Source organism: Tribolium madens, unplaced genomic scaffold (genome assembly GCF_015345945.1).
Source record: "Tribolium madens isolate multiple individuals breed KSU strain unplaced genomic scaffold, Tmad_KSU_1.1 Scaffold_11;HRSCAF=98;Tcas5.2_LG3b, whole genome shotgun sequence".
NCBI classification, from domain to species: domain Eukaryota; kingdom Metazoa; phylum Arthropoda; class Insecta; order Coleoptera; family Tenebrionidae; genus Tribolium; species Tribolium madens.
Genome location: NW_025400975.1, coordinates 808,263 through 824,567, shown reverse-complemented (window position 1 = coordinate 824,567; position 16,305 = coordinate 808,263). Strand labels below are relative to the sequence as shown.

At 27.7% G+C, this 16,305-nt stretch overlaps 2 protein-coding genes across 3 annotated transcripts in view; both read left to right on the top strand.

The window, feature by feature from the left end:
- The window catches only part of LOC123006032, a 4,363-nt gene extending 2,862 nt beyond the window's left edge, over window positions 1-1,501 (top strand). Inside the window, exon 2 of the mRNA XM_044400185.1 lies at window positions 1,209-1,501. Coding sequence (XP_044256120.1) covers window positions 1,209-1,420 — 212 coding nt within the window. The 3' untranslated portion in view covers window positions 1,421-1,501. The remainder of the gene's footprint in view (window positions 1-1,208) is intronic.
- The window catches only part of LOC123005989 (Krueppel-like factor 5), a 198,233-nt gene that overhangs the window by 160,141 nt on the left and 21,787 nt on the right, over window positions 1-16,305 (top strand). The gene's annotated exons all lie outside the window — the stretch shown is intronic.

Sequence of the window (16,305 nt, the reverse complement as noted above, 5' to 3'; positions counted from 1 at the left end):
TGACTTTTTAAGATAGCTACAATTACCCAAATTCATCTTGAGTTGTCAATTAAAATGGTCCAAGTTTGTCGTCTTACATGAATCACCCTCTATGTTTTTATCAGTAATTTCTAATTTTTGTAAAAATTATTTCGCAATGAGATTTGTGAAATTTAATATTAACTGTGTTTAAGTTTTACAAAAAAAAAAAGAGTTATGAAAGAGAATCCCACAACTTCAACAACCTGTACGTTTTTGTCAAATTTAAGTTAAAAAATATTTTTTAGGAACTGTTTTTTGAGGTTTGAAACCATATTTTGCAACGTTTTACACTTTAAAAAATTACAATACGACCTTTTTTTTCATTACATTTTATTCAATTAAATTATTTTTTTTTTTTAATTTCAAATGACTTTTCTATTTATTGTTGTCAATTAAGATGTCCAAGTTTGTCGTCTTCTTATATGAATCACCCTGTGTTTTTTTTTATGAAACTATGTAATTTTAAATTCTTGGAAAAGTATTTCGCAAGGAGTTTACTTTACCACTCTTTTATTAAAGCTAATAGAATTAAACTAAGTTCTATAAGAATATATTTTCTCAAATTAAAAATACTTCAAAATGCTTTATTTTTTTATAAAATGGATTTTTTTAATTTCAAGTGAGTTTTCGTTTTGTTCTTAGAGTATTTAAAGTCAATTCACTGATGTTTATAGCACACGGCATTGTACATACAGTGTACTTAGAATGGTGGTGAACCATCGTATAAAGTATTTAACAAACAAAATCAATAATAAATTAAATCCGACAACATCGGAAACAAAAAAGCTAACGTGCCTGTATGATAATATGAAAATTGTCAGCTTTGTCAGTTTTTTCAAAAAGGAAGCTTGAAAAAAAATCTACATTCATTTTTACTTAGCTGAAATTCTTCTACCACTATTTGAGTGTATAAAAAAATCTAATAATAGATGAATACTAACATTTAAAAAATGAGTACTCAAACAGTTTATTTCCGAATTAGAAAAAAGGTTTGTAATAAAAAAAATCAACAGTGATATTACAAGAGTGATGATAATAATTTGGACCAGAACTATTTGCCTGGTAATGATCCTTATTTCTAAATCCAATTTACCGAATTGACTAAAAAGTTAGTATGTAATTCTGGATGTTAATCCTTTGTCCAAATCGTAAAATGTGCGAAACTTAGAGTTTCCTGGTGATTTCAGAATGTAAAGCTGACGCCGGAAAATTCGGGTGCGACCGCGACAGTTGCATGCGCGTCCTCTGGTGTTACCTTTTTCCCTGTGCTTTGATCGAAAGCTGCTTCGTGGCGATTTGCGACTGCTGGTGGGAATGTCTTAGCGGATGTCTTCGTCGCATGGAAGAGCACTATACGTTCCAATGTTGCGAAAGATGTTGTAAACTGGAAGAGAATTAAAGAGTTAAAATAACATGGTTAGTTGATGAGATCCGTGATGTTTTATCAACAGCTAGGCAAAGTATGCAGGAATGGGTATGATGGGTGAGCAGCAGGGGTCGCCCGGAGTCCGCGTGACTGCGATGGTGCGTGGCGACTTAATGCCCTCTGACACAACGCTTCCTCAATCCGCAACCACGCTACCAGCTCCTATCAAATAGAAATATTTAATTATATATAAGCAGCTACATGTGAATTACTGTACTTTTAATGATGCACTTCCTGCATACAAGATAAAATCATTCCGCGCCTTCTCGATAACTAAAGTATTTTTTTGGTGAAAAAATTGATAGCAGTTTGAAATGTTGTCAAAATTTTGACTTTTATAAATCTTGTCTCAGTGTGGCCAGGTCTTGTGAAATTTCAACTGATCTGATGATTTTTTCTAAAAATTCAAATATCAGGTAATTTTTTGAAAATGAAAAAAATTGTAACTTTGCAGTTACACTAATAATAATACACTAATCTTTCAATTATTGATATAGTAAATTAGAGCAAATATAAATGATACTATTTTTGCTTCTTTTTCGAGGATTTCCCACGTTTTTATTTTATTTCTCAAAATTTTGTAAAAATTTAGCCAAAAATAGGCCAAAAACGGTGTAATTTTTAACTTTTTCGAGTCTTTAACCACATTTTTGAGATGAAAACAAAAAAATCAAAACAGGGTAAAAAATTACAAAATTAAATTGAAATTGATATGTATTTTTTAGCTTGTTACTTCGTTTTTGAACTCTTAGAGGCTCACAATCATCAAAACCTCAAAAACATTAATAATAATAATCTATTCATATCTTAATAAAAAAAAACATTTTACACAATTATTTTGCAAAATATTATTAGAAATAAGACAAGAAATGACAGAAGAACTAAAATGACGTCATTTTTGCTTTTTCGAAAATTTAAGCAGATTTTTAAGCCGAAAACTCGCGTTTTTACTAAAATTCAAATTCACTAAATTGTTGTAACTTTGCAGTTACAAAAAAAAATAATACACTAATCTTTCAATTATTGATATTGTAAAATAGGTCAAATATAAATGATACTTTTTTTGCTTTTTTTTCAAGCATTTTCCACGTTTTTTAACCAGAAATTTGCTTATTTCGTCAAATTTTCTTTTAAAAAATAAAAAGTTGTATTTTCTTGAACTGTGATTGATAAGAGAAAGGTTGTTGGAAAATAAAGTCTAGTTAAAAGCTTCAGTATAATATGACGTTTCAATAGTACATTTCCATTTTCTTTAGATATAAAAAACAAAAAACGTGTCTAAAATTCACGACACTGCCACGTGTGTGGTGGAAGGAAGTCTTCCTTGAAACATCATATTATACTGAAGTTTTAAACTGGACTCTATTTTGCCATAACCTTTCTCTTTAAAAAAATTGTTCTCTTTGTTTTTTTACGACATTTTACTAAACAGGGTCGAAAATGACAATTTACTTTTGTCTTTTTCGAATACTTTACTAGGAATGTACGTTTTTCAGCTAGATAAACAATTATTTCTCAAAATTTCGTAAAAATCAAGCCAAAAATTCAACATAACGGTGTTATTTTTCCCTTTTTTGAGTCTATAACCACATTTTTGAGATAAATACAAAAAAAAACAGGGTAAAAAATTATAAAATCAAATCAAAATTGATATTATTTTTTAGCTTGTTTTTGTTGTGTTTTTTTTAACGAAAATCGTGAAAAAATTGGTAGCAGTTTGAAATGTTGATATTATTTTTTAGCTTGTTTTGTTCGACTTACTAAAGTGTTTTTTTAACGAAAATCATAATGTCAAAATTTTAACTTTTATGAAGTTTATGTCAGTGTAGCCAGGTCTGGTGATTTGGTAAAACTTTTCTGAAAATTCTAATACCAGGTAATTTTTTGGATAAAAAAAATTAACCTTGCAGTTACAAAAACAATAATACACTAATGTTTCAATTACTGATATAGTAGTAAATTAGGTGAAATTTGCTTCTCTTTCGAGCATTTTCCACGTTTTTCAACCAGAAATTTTATTATTTTGTCAAATTTTCTTTAAAATAATAATTTTGTTTGTTTTTTTCGAGATTTTACTAATACTTTACTAGGTACGTTTTTCAGCTGGATAAAGAATTATTTCTCAAAGTTTCGTAAAAATCACGGCAAAAATGGTGTTATTTTTGCCTTTTCCGAGTCTTGAACCTCATTTTTGAAATAAAAACAAAAAAAAAATATCAAAACAGGGTAAAAAAACTACAAAATGAAATCGAAATTGATATTATTTTTTAATTTGTTTTGTTTGACTTACTTCGTTTTGAACTATCAAAATCTTATTATTATATTATATCAAAATATTATTAACAATAATAATAATAGTCTATTCATATCTTAATAAKAAAATCATTTACACAATTATTATGCAAAATATTATTAAAAATAAGACAAGAAATAACAGAATTAGACGGGAAATGATGACATTTTTGCTTTTTCGAAAATTTAAGCAGATTTTTAGGCTGAAAACTCACGTTTTCACTAAAACTAAAATTCACTAAATTGTTATAAAAAAAATTATTTAAATTTCTTAGGCTTTAACCATTCAGTTTATGCCTAAAAACGTAAATTTCAATTAAGACCGAAATTAGACGAGAAACCACAAAATTTGGTCGAAAATGCTTTGAATCCCGTTTTTGCACTAAAATCTAGATTTTGTTAACATAATCCAAAAAAAAAATTATATTATTTTTGTATTTTTCGAGCATCTTAGCTCGTTTTAGATCAAAATTTTATTAAAACAAGTCGAAAAATTACAGAATTTGGCAGAAAATAATGTCATTTTTGCTTTTTTAAAAAATTTAACAGATTTTTAGACTGAAACTCGCGTTTTTCGCAAGATTTTGATATAACAAATTAAAAAATCACTAAATTGTTATTACAAAAATATTTTATATTTTATCTAAGTTTCTTAGGTCTTAACCATTCAGTTTACACGAAAAAACGTTAATTTCAACAGTATTGAAAAAAATTAGATTGTAATCCTGTTATCTGAAAATAGGTGTAAATTTAGTAGCATTTTCAGCTCGAATTTGGTGAATTTGAGTTTTTTTGAACTGGCAACACTATTTTGTGTGCATCTTTGCTTTTTGAAAGCGTCATAATCACTACCTAATGTCTAAATGCAGAATTTAGGGCTACTATTAATATTGATAGAGACACACTGCAAGTAAGTACAAAATTGTGGGCAAAAATGTGCTTTTTACTACAAAAACTTTAATGAAAAAGGGTGTCTATACAGAAAAAAGTTATTTTGCAAAAGGTACAAGCAGATATTATGAAGATTGGCAATAAATTTTGTATAATTTATTGAAATGAGCTCAAAGTTGATATATATTCTAAATTCTTTTTCAGCTTTACTTTTAAAATTGTTACTTTTTCAACTCGTTTTTCAAAAACACTAATTCAACTGCATTCTTTCATGTTTATTTTGTATTGACAGATTTTGTATCAAGTTGAGTTTTGTCTTCGTATTTAAATTTTCCGGAAACCGGAATTGCCAACTTTCTTTATTAAAATTACCAAAAAAGAATTTATTTGACATTTCCGTTTAAAAATTTAACTAATTCACTTTTTCATCCATTAAAGTAATTAAAAGATTACACTCGTAGATAAGATCATTTTGATTTACGCCGGGTAGTGGGTTTCCAACAAAGTAAAGCACCGAGTGAAAAATTGAAGCAGTGTAACGTCTGCTCCTCATATGGAGTGAATGATGGAGTGGCTTAATTATAATTTATATTTTGTGTTTATTTATTTATGTGTGTTGGAGGTAGCTGAACATACAACGGAAGCAAGTTTGTCGGACAGTATAAACTGGATGGTTCAATCAATCAATGAACTTATGATATAAATACTCTTCAAAAATTACGACGCTACTCGCCATCCTACACAATCAAAAACGCCTACATTTCCTAAATGAAAAATTGATTTGAAACATTTAAATAAATTTAAACTCGTGATTTGTAATGTATTAGAGCTGTCAGTGATAATTAATAAACAATAAACTTTGATGATGTTTTAACAATGTATGTAAAAATATTCGTTTCATCATTTTTGATCGTTGCCTAAATTGACATAAATTATACGCTGATGAACCATTAGATATTTTCATCTTTTAAATTGTACATCATTGTTACTGACTTTCTATTTAGCGCATAACATTAAACCAAAACACATTTAGATTCAAATACAATGAAATTATATAAGGATTATTAATTTTGACTCCATTCAAACACAATTTTTAGTTCACTTACGTAGGAAACGTGAGAACAAAGGACCATTAAATGTAAAACAACTTCATTAGTTTAAATGTGTTTATTTTGGCAAGTAATTGAAAAGTCAGGTCAACACCTCTGTATTTACCATATAAAAATTTAAGCAAATTGTTATTTTGTAACAATTGATTGATTTTATTAGATTTTTACATGAGTAATTTAAAAAACATTTGTAAAAATTTGAAAAAAATATGCAACCAATTTGGCAACTTTACGGTCTATTTCAATTAATGACATATGAGTCCGAAAAAGTACTACTTTACGGACAATTTTGGGTTACTTACTTGTAACGATTATTAACACTTATTAATACTTTATTTGCCGTACATTTTTGTTAAAAACATTGCCATAATCGTTACAAMTTTATTATTTTATTCCAAAAAATTGTGAGCATTGAAATTAGATCCATATAATTAAATATTATTAATTAAAATAATTTATGACTTGTTAAGTTGTTAAATTGGAAAAATAATCTACGACACTAGAGGGCCAAAAATTTAAATCTAGAACTGGACTAATTAACGGGTGTTTTTTTTTTTTTTTTAATTTGGCGTCAAAGCTAACCATGAAAGTCTGAAAGTCTCGATTGACTAAATTTACATTTTTGAAATTTGAGCTTTTCTATTTAAGAAATTTTTAAACGTTTTTGCAAATTTAGATATTGTTTAAAATAATATTTCTAAACACTTCTTTAGTTTCCCCTACTGTCTTTTGCAACACGATGTTTTAAAAAAGTTTCAAATGACATTTTTTAATTTTAAGCATTTCTATTTGAGAAATTTTTAAACTTTTTTTTGCAAATCTAGATATTGTTTAAACAGTTATTTCTAGACACTTTCTTAGTCTCTCCTACTGTTTTTTGCAAGACGATGTTTTAAAAAATGTCGATTGACATTTTTTAAATTTCAGCATTTTTTGATTGAAGAACTTTTTAAACTTTTTTTTGCAAATCTAGATATTATGTCTCCCTCACTGTCTTTTGCAACACGATGTCTTAAAAAAGTTTCGATTGGCATTTTATAAATTTAAGCATTTTTTCAAGTAATTTTTAAATGTTTTTTTTGCAAGTAGAAATTTTTTATCCAGTATTTCTTGACATTTTCTTAGTCTCCCCAACTGTTTTTTGTAGCACGATGTTGATATTTTTTTAATTTAAACATTTTTTAAAGAAATTTTTAAATGGTTTTTTGCAAGTCTAGAAATTTTTTATCCAGTATTTCTTGACATTTTCTTAGTCTCCCCAACTGTTTTCTGTAACACAATGTTTTAAAAAAATCTCGAATGACATTTTTGAAATTTGAACATTTCTATTTAAGAAATTTTTAAACGTTCTTTTTCCAATTTTTTTGCAAATCTACTTATTGTTTAAACCAGTATTTCTAAACATTTCCTTAGTTTCCCCTACTGTCTTTTGCAACACGATGTTTTAAAAAAAGTCTCGATTGACATTTTTTGAATTTAAGCATTTTTAAGATTTTTAATAGATATTTTTTTGTAAATCTAGAAATATTTTAAGCCAGTATTTCTTGACATTTTCTTAGTCTCCCCAACTGTCTTTTGTAATACGATGTTATAAAAAAAGTCTTGATTCACATTTTTACTACTAAATTTGTAGTTTTCTTTAAGACTTTTTAAACGTTTTTTTGAAAATTAAAAAATCAGTCATCTAACACTTTGTTTTTTTTTCCAAGCCGAAGTAATCCGAAGTAACCCGAAGCGATTTGAAGTGACCCAAACATTATTTTTCACAGTCTGTTTGATTTGACTACATTGGCATTGTTGTTTTTGGGGTGTGAATTAAACATGACCCACCCTGTATATAAATATTAAGAAAAATTTAAACTAATTTTTCCATATTTTATGATATTGTGAAAGTTTGATGAATAAAATCAGCATTTTGATAGATTACTTTATGTGGACCTCGCCCTCAAATCAACAAAATTAATAAAGTACAACTTGCACAATCAGATTTTTTCAAAAAAGTCTCTCATTTATCTTGTTTTAAACCCATTTAGGTGGATTGAGAACTTTCACGTCGTTTGCTTTTAAAAGAATTGAATTTTTTCATAATGAAAATAAAAATTTATTATACGTTGAGTAACAATATTTGCCCCCTAGTTGTGGCTCGTTTTAAAAATGCGGTGATTAATCGCTTCATTCTTCTCCAATAAATAAACTAAGACTTCATCATTCATAATTCAACATTCACTTGAATTGCATTAGACCATTCTTCACCGATTTGTTCTGAATATAAACGCAAAGATGTGAGTCGGCCACGCATTCGTTATATACAGTATGATGAAAAAAAGGCGCCCGTGTTAATTCCAGCCCAAGTTATAAGTGATCTTTTATTAAAGACGAATTCGAAGACCAAAATTGGATTTGTGCTCTTATCAGTAAGATATAGACTTTCCTTTTTAGAAAAGAGAAATCTATATAATTAACAGTTTTAAAATAATTTCATTGTTAAAGTCTAGATTTTGATACAGTTGACGGTGTTCTTAAAAAAATGTGTAAAAAGGCTATTGAAATAAACTTTATTGAAGATGTTAGGATACCATTTCTTGGCTCCAAAGAAAATTTATCAATGTTGCAACATTGCAAATATCCTAGGATACAGAAAATGTCCAAGTAATATTCAATTATTGGAAACGGTAGCAACAAAAAAATTAATTTTCAATGTTGTTTGTTCTATGAAATTTGAACGATTAAAGTCAAAAAGTCAAAGATTAAAAAAATTAATTGAAATCATTAGATACCTTTTTTTTTTTGAAATGATGGTCACAATTTTTCAATAAAAAAGGACGCGCCTGTTTCAATCGTGGGCGCCTTTTTTTCATCACCCTGTATAAATGATAGCTGTTAATAGATACAGTTGAGGACGTTCAGCACCCTAGTAATTAATATCTTTCAGCGGTGGCCTTACCTGAATGCCCCTTGGCTGGCTTCTGTGTGCGTGGACAGCATCCCGGTGGGCCGTGCGTTAATTGCTCTTACCCAGGGGTCAACATACTGATTTCTTGGGTCGATAGTAATCTTGGATGGTAGTCACATACCTTGGAGAAGCTACCAAATTGCCATTAATAATATTAATTGGAAATTAAAGACGCACTTCTCTGTATTATGCCGACTCAAAAATATATTTCAAATAAGCGATTTTGCCGACTTAGCAAATAGTGTTGAAAAAACAACTTTATTGCCCATAACGAATACCACTAATGGCGGTTTTTCATTTTCGATTAAATGTGCTTCTACTTCTAAAAAGGTACAATTGGTAGTATACAAGGTAAATATAAAGTATGGAACCAAGCGATTTTTTTTATCATTTGCCTCCAGAAAATAATAATTTATATAAATTAAAGTAATATAAAAAATGTGATCGTATTTTGAGTACAAAAAAAAAATTTATTTTGTTTTTGAATTATGCGATTTTTTTGTCAAAATTGCAATTTATTTTAAAAAAAAATAAAAATTAAATATAAAGTAGATAGTTCTAATCCTTAGATCATAACCTTCATGAGAGAAATGGTTTTTTGGTGGGTTGCCATTTGAAAAACTATTTTTTTTTTGTAAAACTCAAAATCAAAAGAAAATTTTGAAAAATTTTATTCTTGATAGAACACCACATTTTTATAGTCCTTTATCGTTCATCAACTCATTCTTCCAAAAAATAAATAGTTTAAGCGAAAAACGTTTGGTTCCATACTTTTTATCCACCTGGTATAAAGTTGACAAGGGTCGCAGAATTATGCGAATCACCCTATACATTATTATAAACTGTTGGTCTCTAGATTTTGGAATTGCATTAAAAATAAAGGCTGTTTTTTGGTGTCAAAACTATCCATGAAAGTTTAATTGTGAACGAACCATCGTATTGAAAGTTATTAATCTGAGATTTGGCATTTTGCCGGGCATATTCATAATTGTGGTCTGTTCACAACACACTCATATCACCGCCAACTATGACTCTAAATTTATTTACTCCAATTTTCACCAGATTAAAAGATTACAATTTAAATCTTTCCAATCTTGTCAAATGTTTACGTTTGTTTTTACTTAAACTGAGTAATTGCGGCCTAAGGGTTAGGTAAAAATTTTATATAACCTTTCTTTTATACCATTTCAGTGATTTTTGACTAGGTAGGCAAAATCTCGCAAAAAAAAACAGAATTTTTAGCTTAAAAATCTGCTTAAACTTCTAAAAAAAGTCAAAAAATAACATTATTTTCGGCCAAATCCTGTAATTTTTCGACTTGTTTTTAATAAAACTTTTCTTTAAAACGTAGTAAAACGATTGAGAAATACAAAAATAATATAAATTTTTACTTGATTTATTGATTTTTTGGATTGTGTTAACGAAATCTTGCGAAAAACTTTAAATTTTAGTACAAAAACGTGTTTCAAAGCATTTTCGACCAAATTTTGTGATTTCTCGTCTAATTTTTTTCTTAATTTTTCTCAAAAACCAGTTAAATCAAGTAAAACACACAAAATAATATCAATGTAAATTTTTTCTATGATTTTTTAGGTATGTTTGGACAAGATAATGCAAAATAAATGTGTCTCTGGTTCAAAAACGAACTGTCGATCTAAATTTTTTCAATATTTACTGTTGAAATTAACGTTTTTTGGCATAAAGTGAATTTGAATTTAGTAAAAACGCGAGTTTTCAGCCTAAAAATCTGTTTAAATTTTCGAAAAAGCAAAAATGACATCATTTTCCGTCTAATTCTGTCATTTTTTGTCTTATTTTTAATAATATTTTGCAAAATTATTACATTATTTTCGGCCTAATTCTGTGATTTTTCGACTTGTTTTTAATAAAATTTTGCCCGAAACGTGCTAAAACGCTTGACAAATACAAAAATAATATAAATTTTTAGTTAGTTTATTGATTTTTTTGGTGTTAACGAAATTTTGCGAAAAATCTTAGATTTTAGTACAAAAACATGATTCAAAGCATTTTCGACCAAATTTTGTGGTGTCTCGTCTATTTTTGTCTAAATTTTTCTCAAAAATCAAGTAAAACACACAAAATAACATCAATGTCAATTCTTTATATGATTTTTAGGCATGTTTGGACAAGATAAATAAATGTGTCTCTTTTTCAAAAATGAGCTGAAAAATATTATGAATTTTGTGTTAATTTTATAAATTTTTACCCTGTTTAGATGAATTTTTTGAATTTTTTTGTTTTATCTCAAAAACATTTTTAAAAACTTGCGAAAAGTAAAAATAACACCATTTTGGCCTATTTTATTGAATTTTGACTTGTTTTTTGACGAAATTTTTCAAAATAATTGTGTTTCTAGCTGAAACATGCACTTACTGAAGCATTTGAAAAAGGCAAAAGAAAATTATCACTTTTGGACCTGTTTAGTAAAATCTCGTAAAAAGACTATTTTTAACCAACTTGGTAGTTTTTCGATTTTTTTTTTATAAATTTAGTGAAATAATCAAGTTTCTGGTTGAAAAACGTGGAAAATGCTCTAAAAAGGTGCTGAAATAGTAACCTAATTTACTATCAATAATTGACAAGTTGCGTATTAATTTTTTGTTGTAACCGCAGAGTTACAACATTTTTTTTATTTCCAAAAAAAATACCTGATATTAGAATTAATTTTAACAAAAGTTTTCACCAAATCACCAAACTGGTATGAATTTCACCAGACCTGTAAATGGTTGATGATGTGGCAATAAATGCAGCGCCATCTGCAGGGAATATCTTCGTATTAAGTGTGGAAATTACACTTAATGAAATAAATGTCTCAGCCTGGGGTTGCGCAAAGCCATCTTTGCTTGAAAACACCACAAGCAATAATTGTTAAACAATTAATATTCCACGCACAGTTAATTACAATGAGGCAGCTTGTTAAAATTTGCATAAATAATAGTACAAATGACAAAAATATGGTCGCCACCCATATCGATATAGTGGATGATTTATTAACTGTATTTCAGTTTTAACAACAGAACTGAACAAAGTTTGTAACAAAACCTGTAAAGTACGATTAAAAATTACCACAAGTGTCAAATATCATTGTAAAAAGTCGAGATTAAAACCGATAAGGCATCTTCAGTAGTTTTGTGTTTGACAMAGATAAATTTGGAATGACAACCGCACACGATGCTCAAATAATTAATAAAGTCAGGTAGTTTTTGCCTATTTGTAGAGTGTCTTCTCTCCCACGCAAAGTCAAGTGAAAGAGGAAGGCTAAGTTACACAATTCCGAAATCTAGGAGACCGAAAAATATCTCTACAGATTCGTTAACCATGAAATAATACCTAATACTTATTAAGCCATATTTGGTACAGCTTTGAGTACTTAAATATTTACAAAAAGGAGAAACTAAATAAACAATTAAATGGGTACAAAGTGGAATTATTTTTAATTGCTAAAAGACTTTTTTCTCTTTAATTTTTTTTAATGTTCTTTGCTATTATAATAATTCTGTGATCTTGATATAAAAAACAATTACCAAAATATTTAAAATAAAGCCGTATTACTTAAGAGCAATTATTTCTTTCCACAATCCAATCACATATTTTTGGATTTTGTAATTCCGCTTTTTTAAACTAAAATATATGAAATTAGCACAAAATTAACAAAAAGAAATGCACCAAAAACTCAAGTGCAAAACGGACTCAAGTTCAAAATTTTATATCAACCTCACTTTTTGAACAATCAAAGACGGTCAAGAAATTTACACGACAACAGTTGGGCTACGTAGGATATATCTGAAATAATCGATGAAAAACCTATATTTTATTGTTATGAACAAAAAAATTAAAAAAATAAAGTTTAGGATTAATTTGAAATGTTTACTCTCTATGTTAGTACACAGGCTAATTCACAAAATACTTATGTATAAAAGTGTATTTTGGGTTACATTTTATTTTCGTAAGGCTTGTCAGCCTGTATCATGTTATTTAAACGAAAATTATTTAAAATTAATTTTACAATAAAGGAATAAATATTTAAAGGAAAAGTAACGAAAAAAATCAGTTGTTTTAATGGAACCACATAGAAAATACACAATATATTGTACAAGTTGTACAGATATAACTGAACACCTTCAATAGAAATCTGAAATGATAAAAAAATTAAAATATGATTATATTTGGAAATTTTATTTGATACCCTTATTTTTATCTTACAAAGATTTGGAAAAATAAAACTGGTATCAAGAATAGAAAATTCAGCTCAATGACAGGTAAACATTTTTCGATAAAAAAACGGTCCTTCTTGATTACCATGAACATAATTTTGATGAAATTAGAAAAATTAAAACAATTTTAAATTGTTTTTTTTTTTTTTTTGAAGAGAAATGAACTATTTTTAGTCACTACTAGTTAGTACTATCGGAAATTCTTCGAGATGAAATTTATGCAAAATCAAATAAAAAAACTTAAATCTCCTCATTAAAAAATATTAGAATAATCTCACTTCTAATTCTTGTATCTTTGTTAAAATTGTCAAAACAACAAATGGGCTTACTTCATGTTGAAAGTGTAGGACAGATTTTAACACTTTTTTCCTTTTCTTTGTAGTTATTTAGTTATTTTAACAAAAACGGGGTGTTTCAGAAGTTGTGCTCTAGAGAAAAATGTCATGTAAGATATCCGAAACAAAAAAATGTTAAAAAAATTCTAAGATCGAAATTATGGGAATTTAAATTTTGCACTTTGACCTTATTTTTTCTGTTGTAAAAATAATTTTCCATTTTTTTTTGCTACTACGACTATTCGAAGAGGAAATTAGAATGCTGTATCCTAATTTGTAACTATGTTTAAGGTTATTCTGTGCCTTTTATTGGCAAAATTTTTATACCTTTACTAAGCTATTATGAAAAAACATATACAACATCATCAGTAATACTAAATAGACATAAAAAATGTCAAATGTAAAAATAAATGTCAAAATTTTTTGACAGAGAATTTTTTAAACATTTTTTCCATATTTCTGGTATCTTATCTGAAGTAACATACCCATTAAGTAAGGTTATTCTTCATTGTTGTATTTCTGGGTAATAACTGTGCTAGTAGGAAAAAAATATTATATAAAACACAGTACAGAAGACAGCTCGACTATAAACAATCTCTTGTCCATCTTGTAATATAATATACTATTGATTTAATCTAAATTTTCTATTAGTCTTTTACTCTAATTCCTCATAAATTAAATTGATACTATCGATACAATTTTGCTTTTTTCTTTCACTAAACAAGGTTTTAATTTAAAATACTTATTTTTAGTTTTTGGAATTCATATTATCTATGAGTCTGTTTAAATCAAGTACATATTAGAACTTGTGTTTTTTTAGTTAATTAAGCTAGTTCTAACTTTTTTTTTCTACTTCCACATCTAATTATCGTATGTTTTCACGATGCCAAGTGACCTCGACAAGCCGTGACTAATATGCATATTAGTTACGTTGCTAATAGCAACTGTCGTATTAGTCACTGACTGAAGTTAGCTTTCTGTCATTTAATTTAATTTTTAATTTAAGTAATTTTTTGTGGTGGTTGTAAAAAAAGTATCATTGTGACACCGAAATACAAAAAAAAAACTTTAATAGAATTTTGATACTTTGGTGTATACAAAATCAAAATTAGTGAACAATTCTGAAAAATGGCATTTTAATATTAAGGTCACTTGCCTGTCAAAATATTATTATTAATTGCCATAATAATAATTCCTTCATTATCACAACGATTCGTCACATCAAGTATAAAAAATAAATGGTTTTATTTACAAATATCTGTAATTTAGGAGTTACGGTTTCCTTACAAATTAAAATAAATTAACATAATTATGACTTAAACCCTATACTATCTCTTTATCTAGACACATGTAAAGTTGTAATATTTCACTTCAGACGCGAAAAGTGATATTATCCTGCAAGCAAATCAAATATAATTGTTTGATTAATAAATATGTTGTAGTTAAAAACAGATTTGAATATGAAAATGAAAATTAGTATAGGAGACGAACAGTTGTTCTAATTTTGGTTGTGTACAAATTGTGATTAATAAATTTCATTCCTGGAGACAGATAATTAACTTCCATTGTGTCTGCTTTAATTGAATTTCATTCGTTTACATAGCCATCCCACTGCGATAGCATGTCCACCATTTTTCAATATCCGGTTGAAAAAGCTCGGAAGGTAAACTTCAATTAATATCTTTTACTTACGAATCTGAATGTTAAATATTCATTAATTAACCGAAACCCCAATATGAAAAAACTGGTCTATGATGATAAATGAAGATGGTATATGTCGGTTTTAATTCTATAGGGATATCAATCTCGTCGTGTACACTTTTTGAATTAAACATGTCTCGTACAAGCCATGAACTTCTTTGCTCAATTTGATGCTTTAAGCTTCGTGATGTCATTGAACGATTGCAAATTTGTTATTCTGATATTATTATGCGTACTTTATCTTAATACTTTTTTTCAAATTCTTTCACGTCTCGTGCAGCCGATAATATTAAGTAAATTATGTATAATACGTTATACATTCTCTGGCATGCCTTGCGAAATAATTAATTTCGTGCCGATAAAATCTACTATTGTTGAAATTCTAGGTTGTGGTWTATACCAAATAACGATGAAAAGTGTATTTGTCATTTACAAATTTTATTTAGTCAAAATTTTGGTGGAAAAATCACACGACTTTCCTTATCCAACTTATTTGGAACACATTCTTACGGTGTTGGAAATCCGAGTAGCAAACCTAACGTTTGCGTTAGTGCCACCTGCCCGATTATACACGAAATAAATCATAGTTGTCGCGGGTTCGAGTCTGGGCGCATTTTTTTTAGTTCGGTACCCACTCACTACATAACGTCTAAAGACTCCCTCCGAAAATTTTAATGAAAAAGGGAGTCTTTACAGAAAACGGATATTTTTCAAAAGATAAACTGGTACTAGGAAGAGTGTGTGTGTAATTTATTGAAACGAGCTCAAAATTGATGTTTTAAATTTTCAGCTTTAATGTCAAAATTGTTACTTTTTGAGCACGTTTTTCAAAAACACTATTTAAAATGCATGTTTATTATTTTGTATTCTTGCCAATTTATTGCTAAAAATTAGAGTATGTTTAGCAAACCTGAATTACAAATTGCGTCTAAATTTCAACGGTGTTTTTTTTCTGACTCTGCTTGTATGTTTTTTGTCTCTAAATTTCCTCCAAGTTTCTATCTCTAAATTTCTAAACTTGCAAAAAAACATTTAAAAATTTCTTAAAGAAATGCTTAAATTTAAAAAAATGTCATACGAGACTTTTTTATAACATTGCAAAAGACACTAGAGGAAATTAAGGTATGTCTAGAAATACCAGCTTAAACAATATCTAGATTTACAAAAAAACGTTTAAAAATTTCTTAAATAGAAATGCTCAAATTAAAAAAAAGTAAATTGAGACTTTTCAAAATATCGTGTTACAGAAGACAGTTGGGMAGACTAAAAAAATGTCAAGAAATACCGACTTAAATAATTTTTAGACTTGCAAAAAAACATTTAAAAATTTGTTGAAGAAATG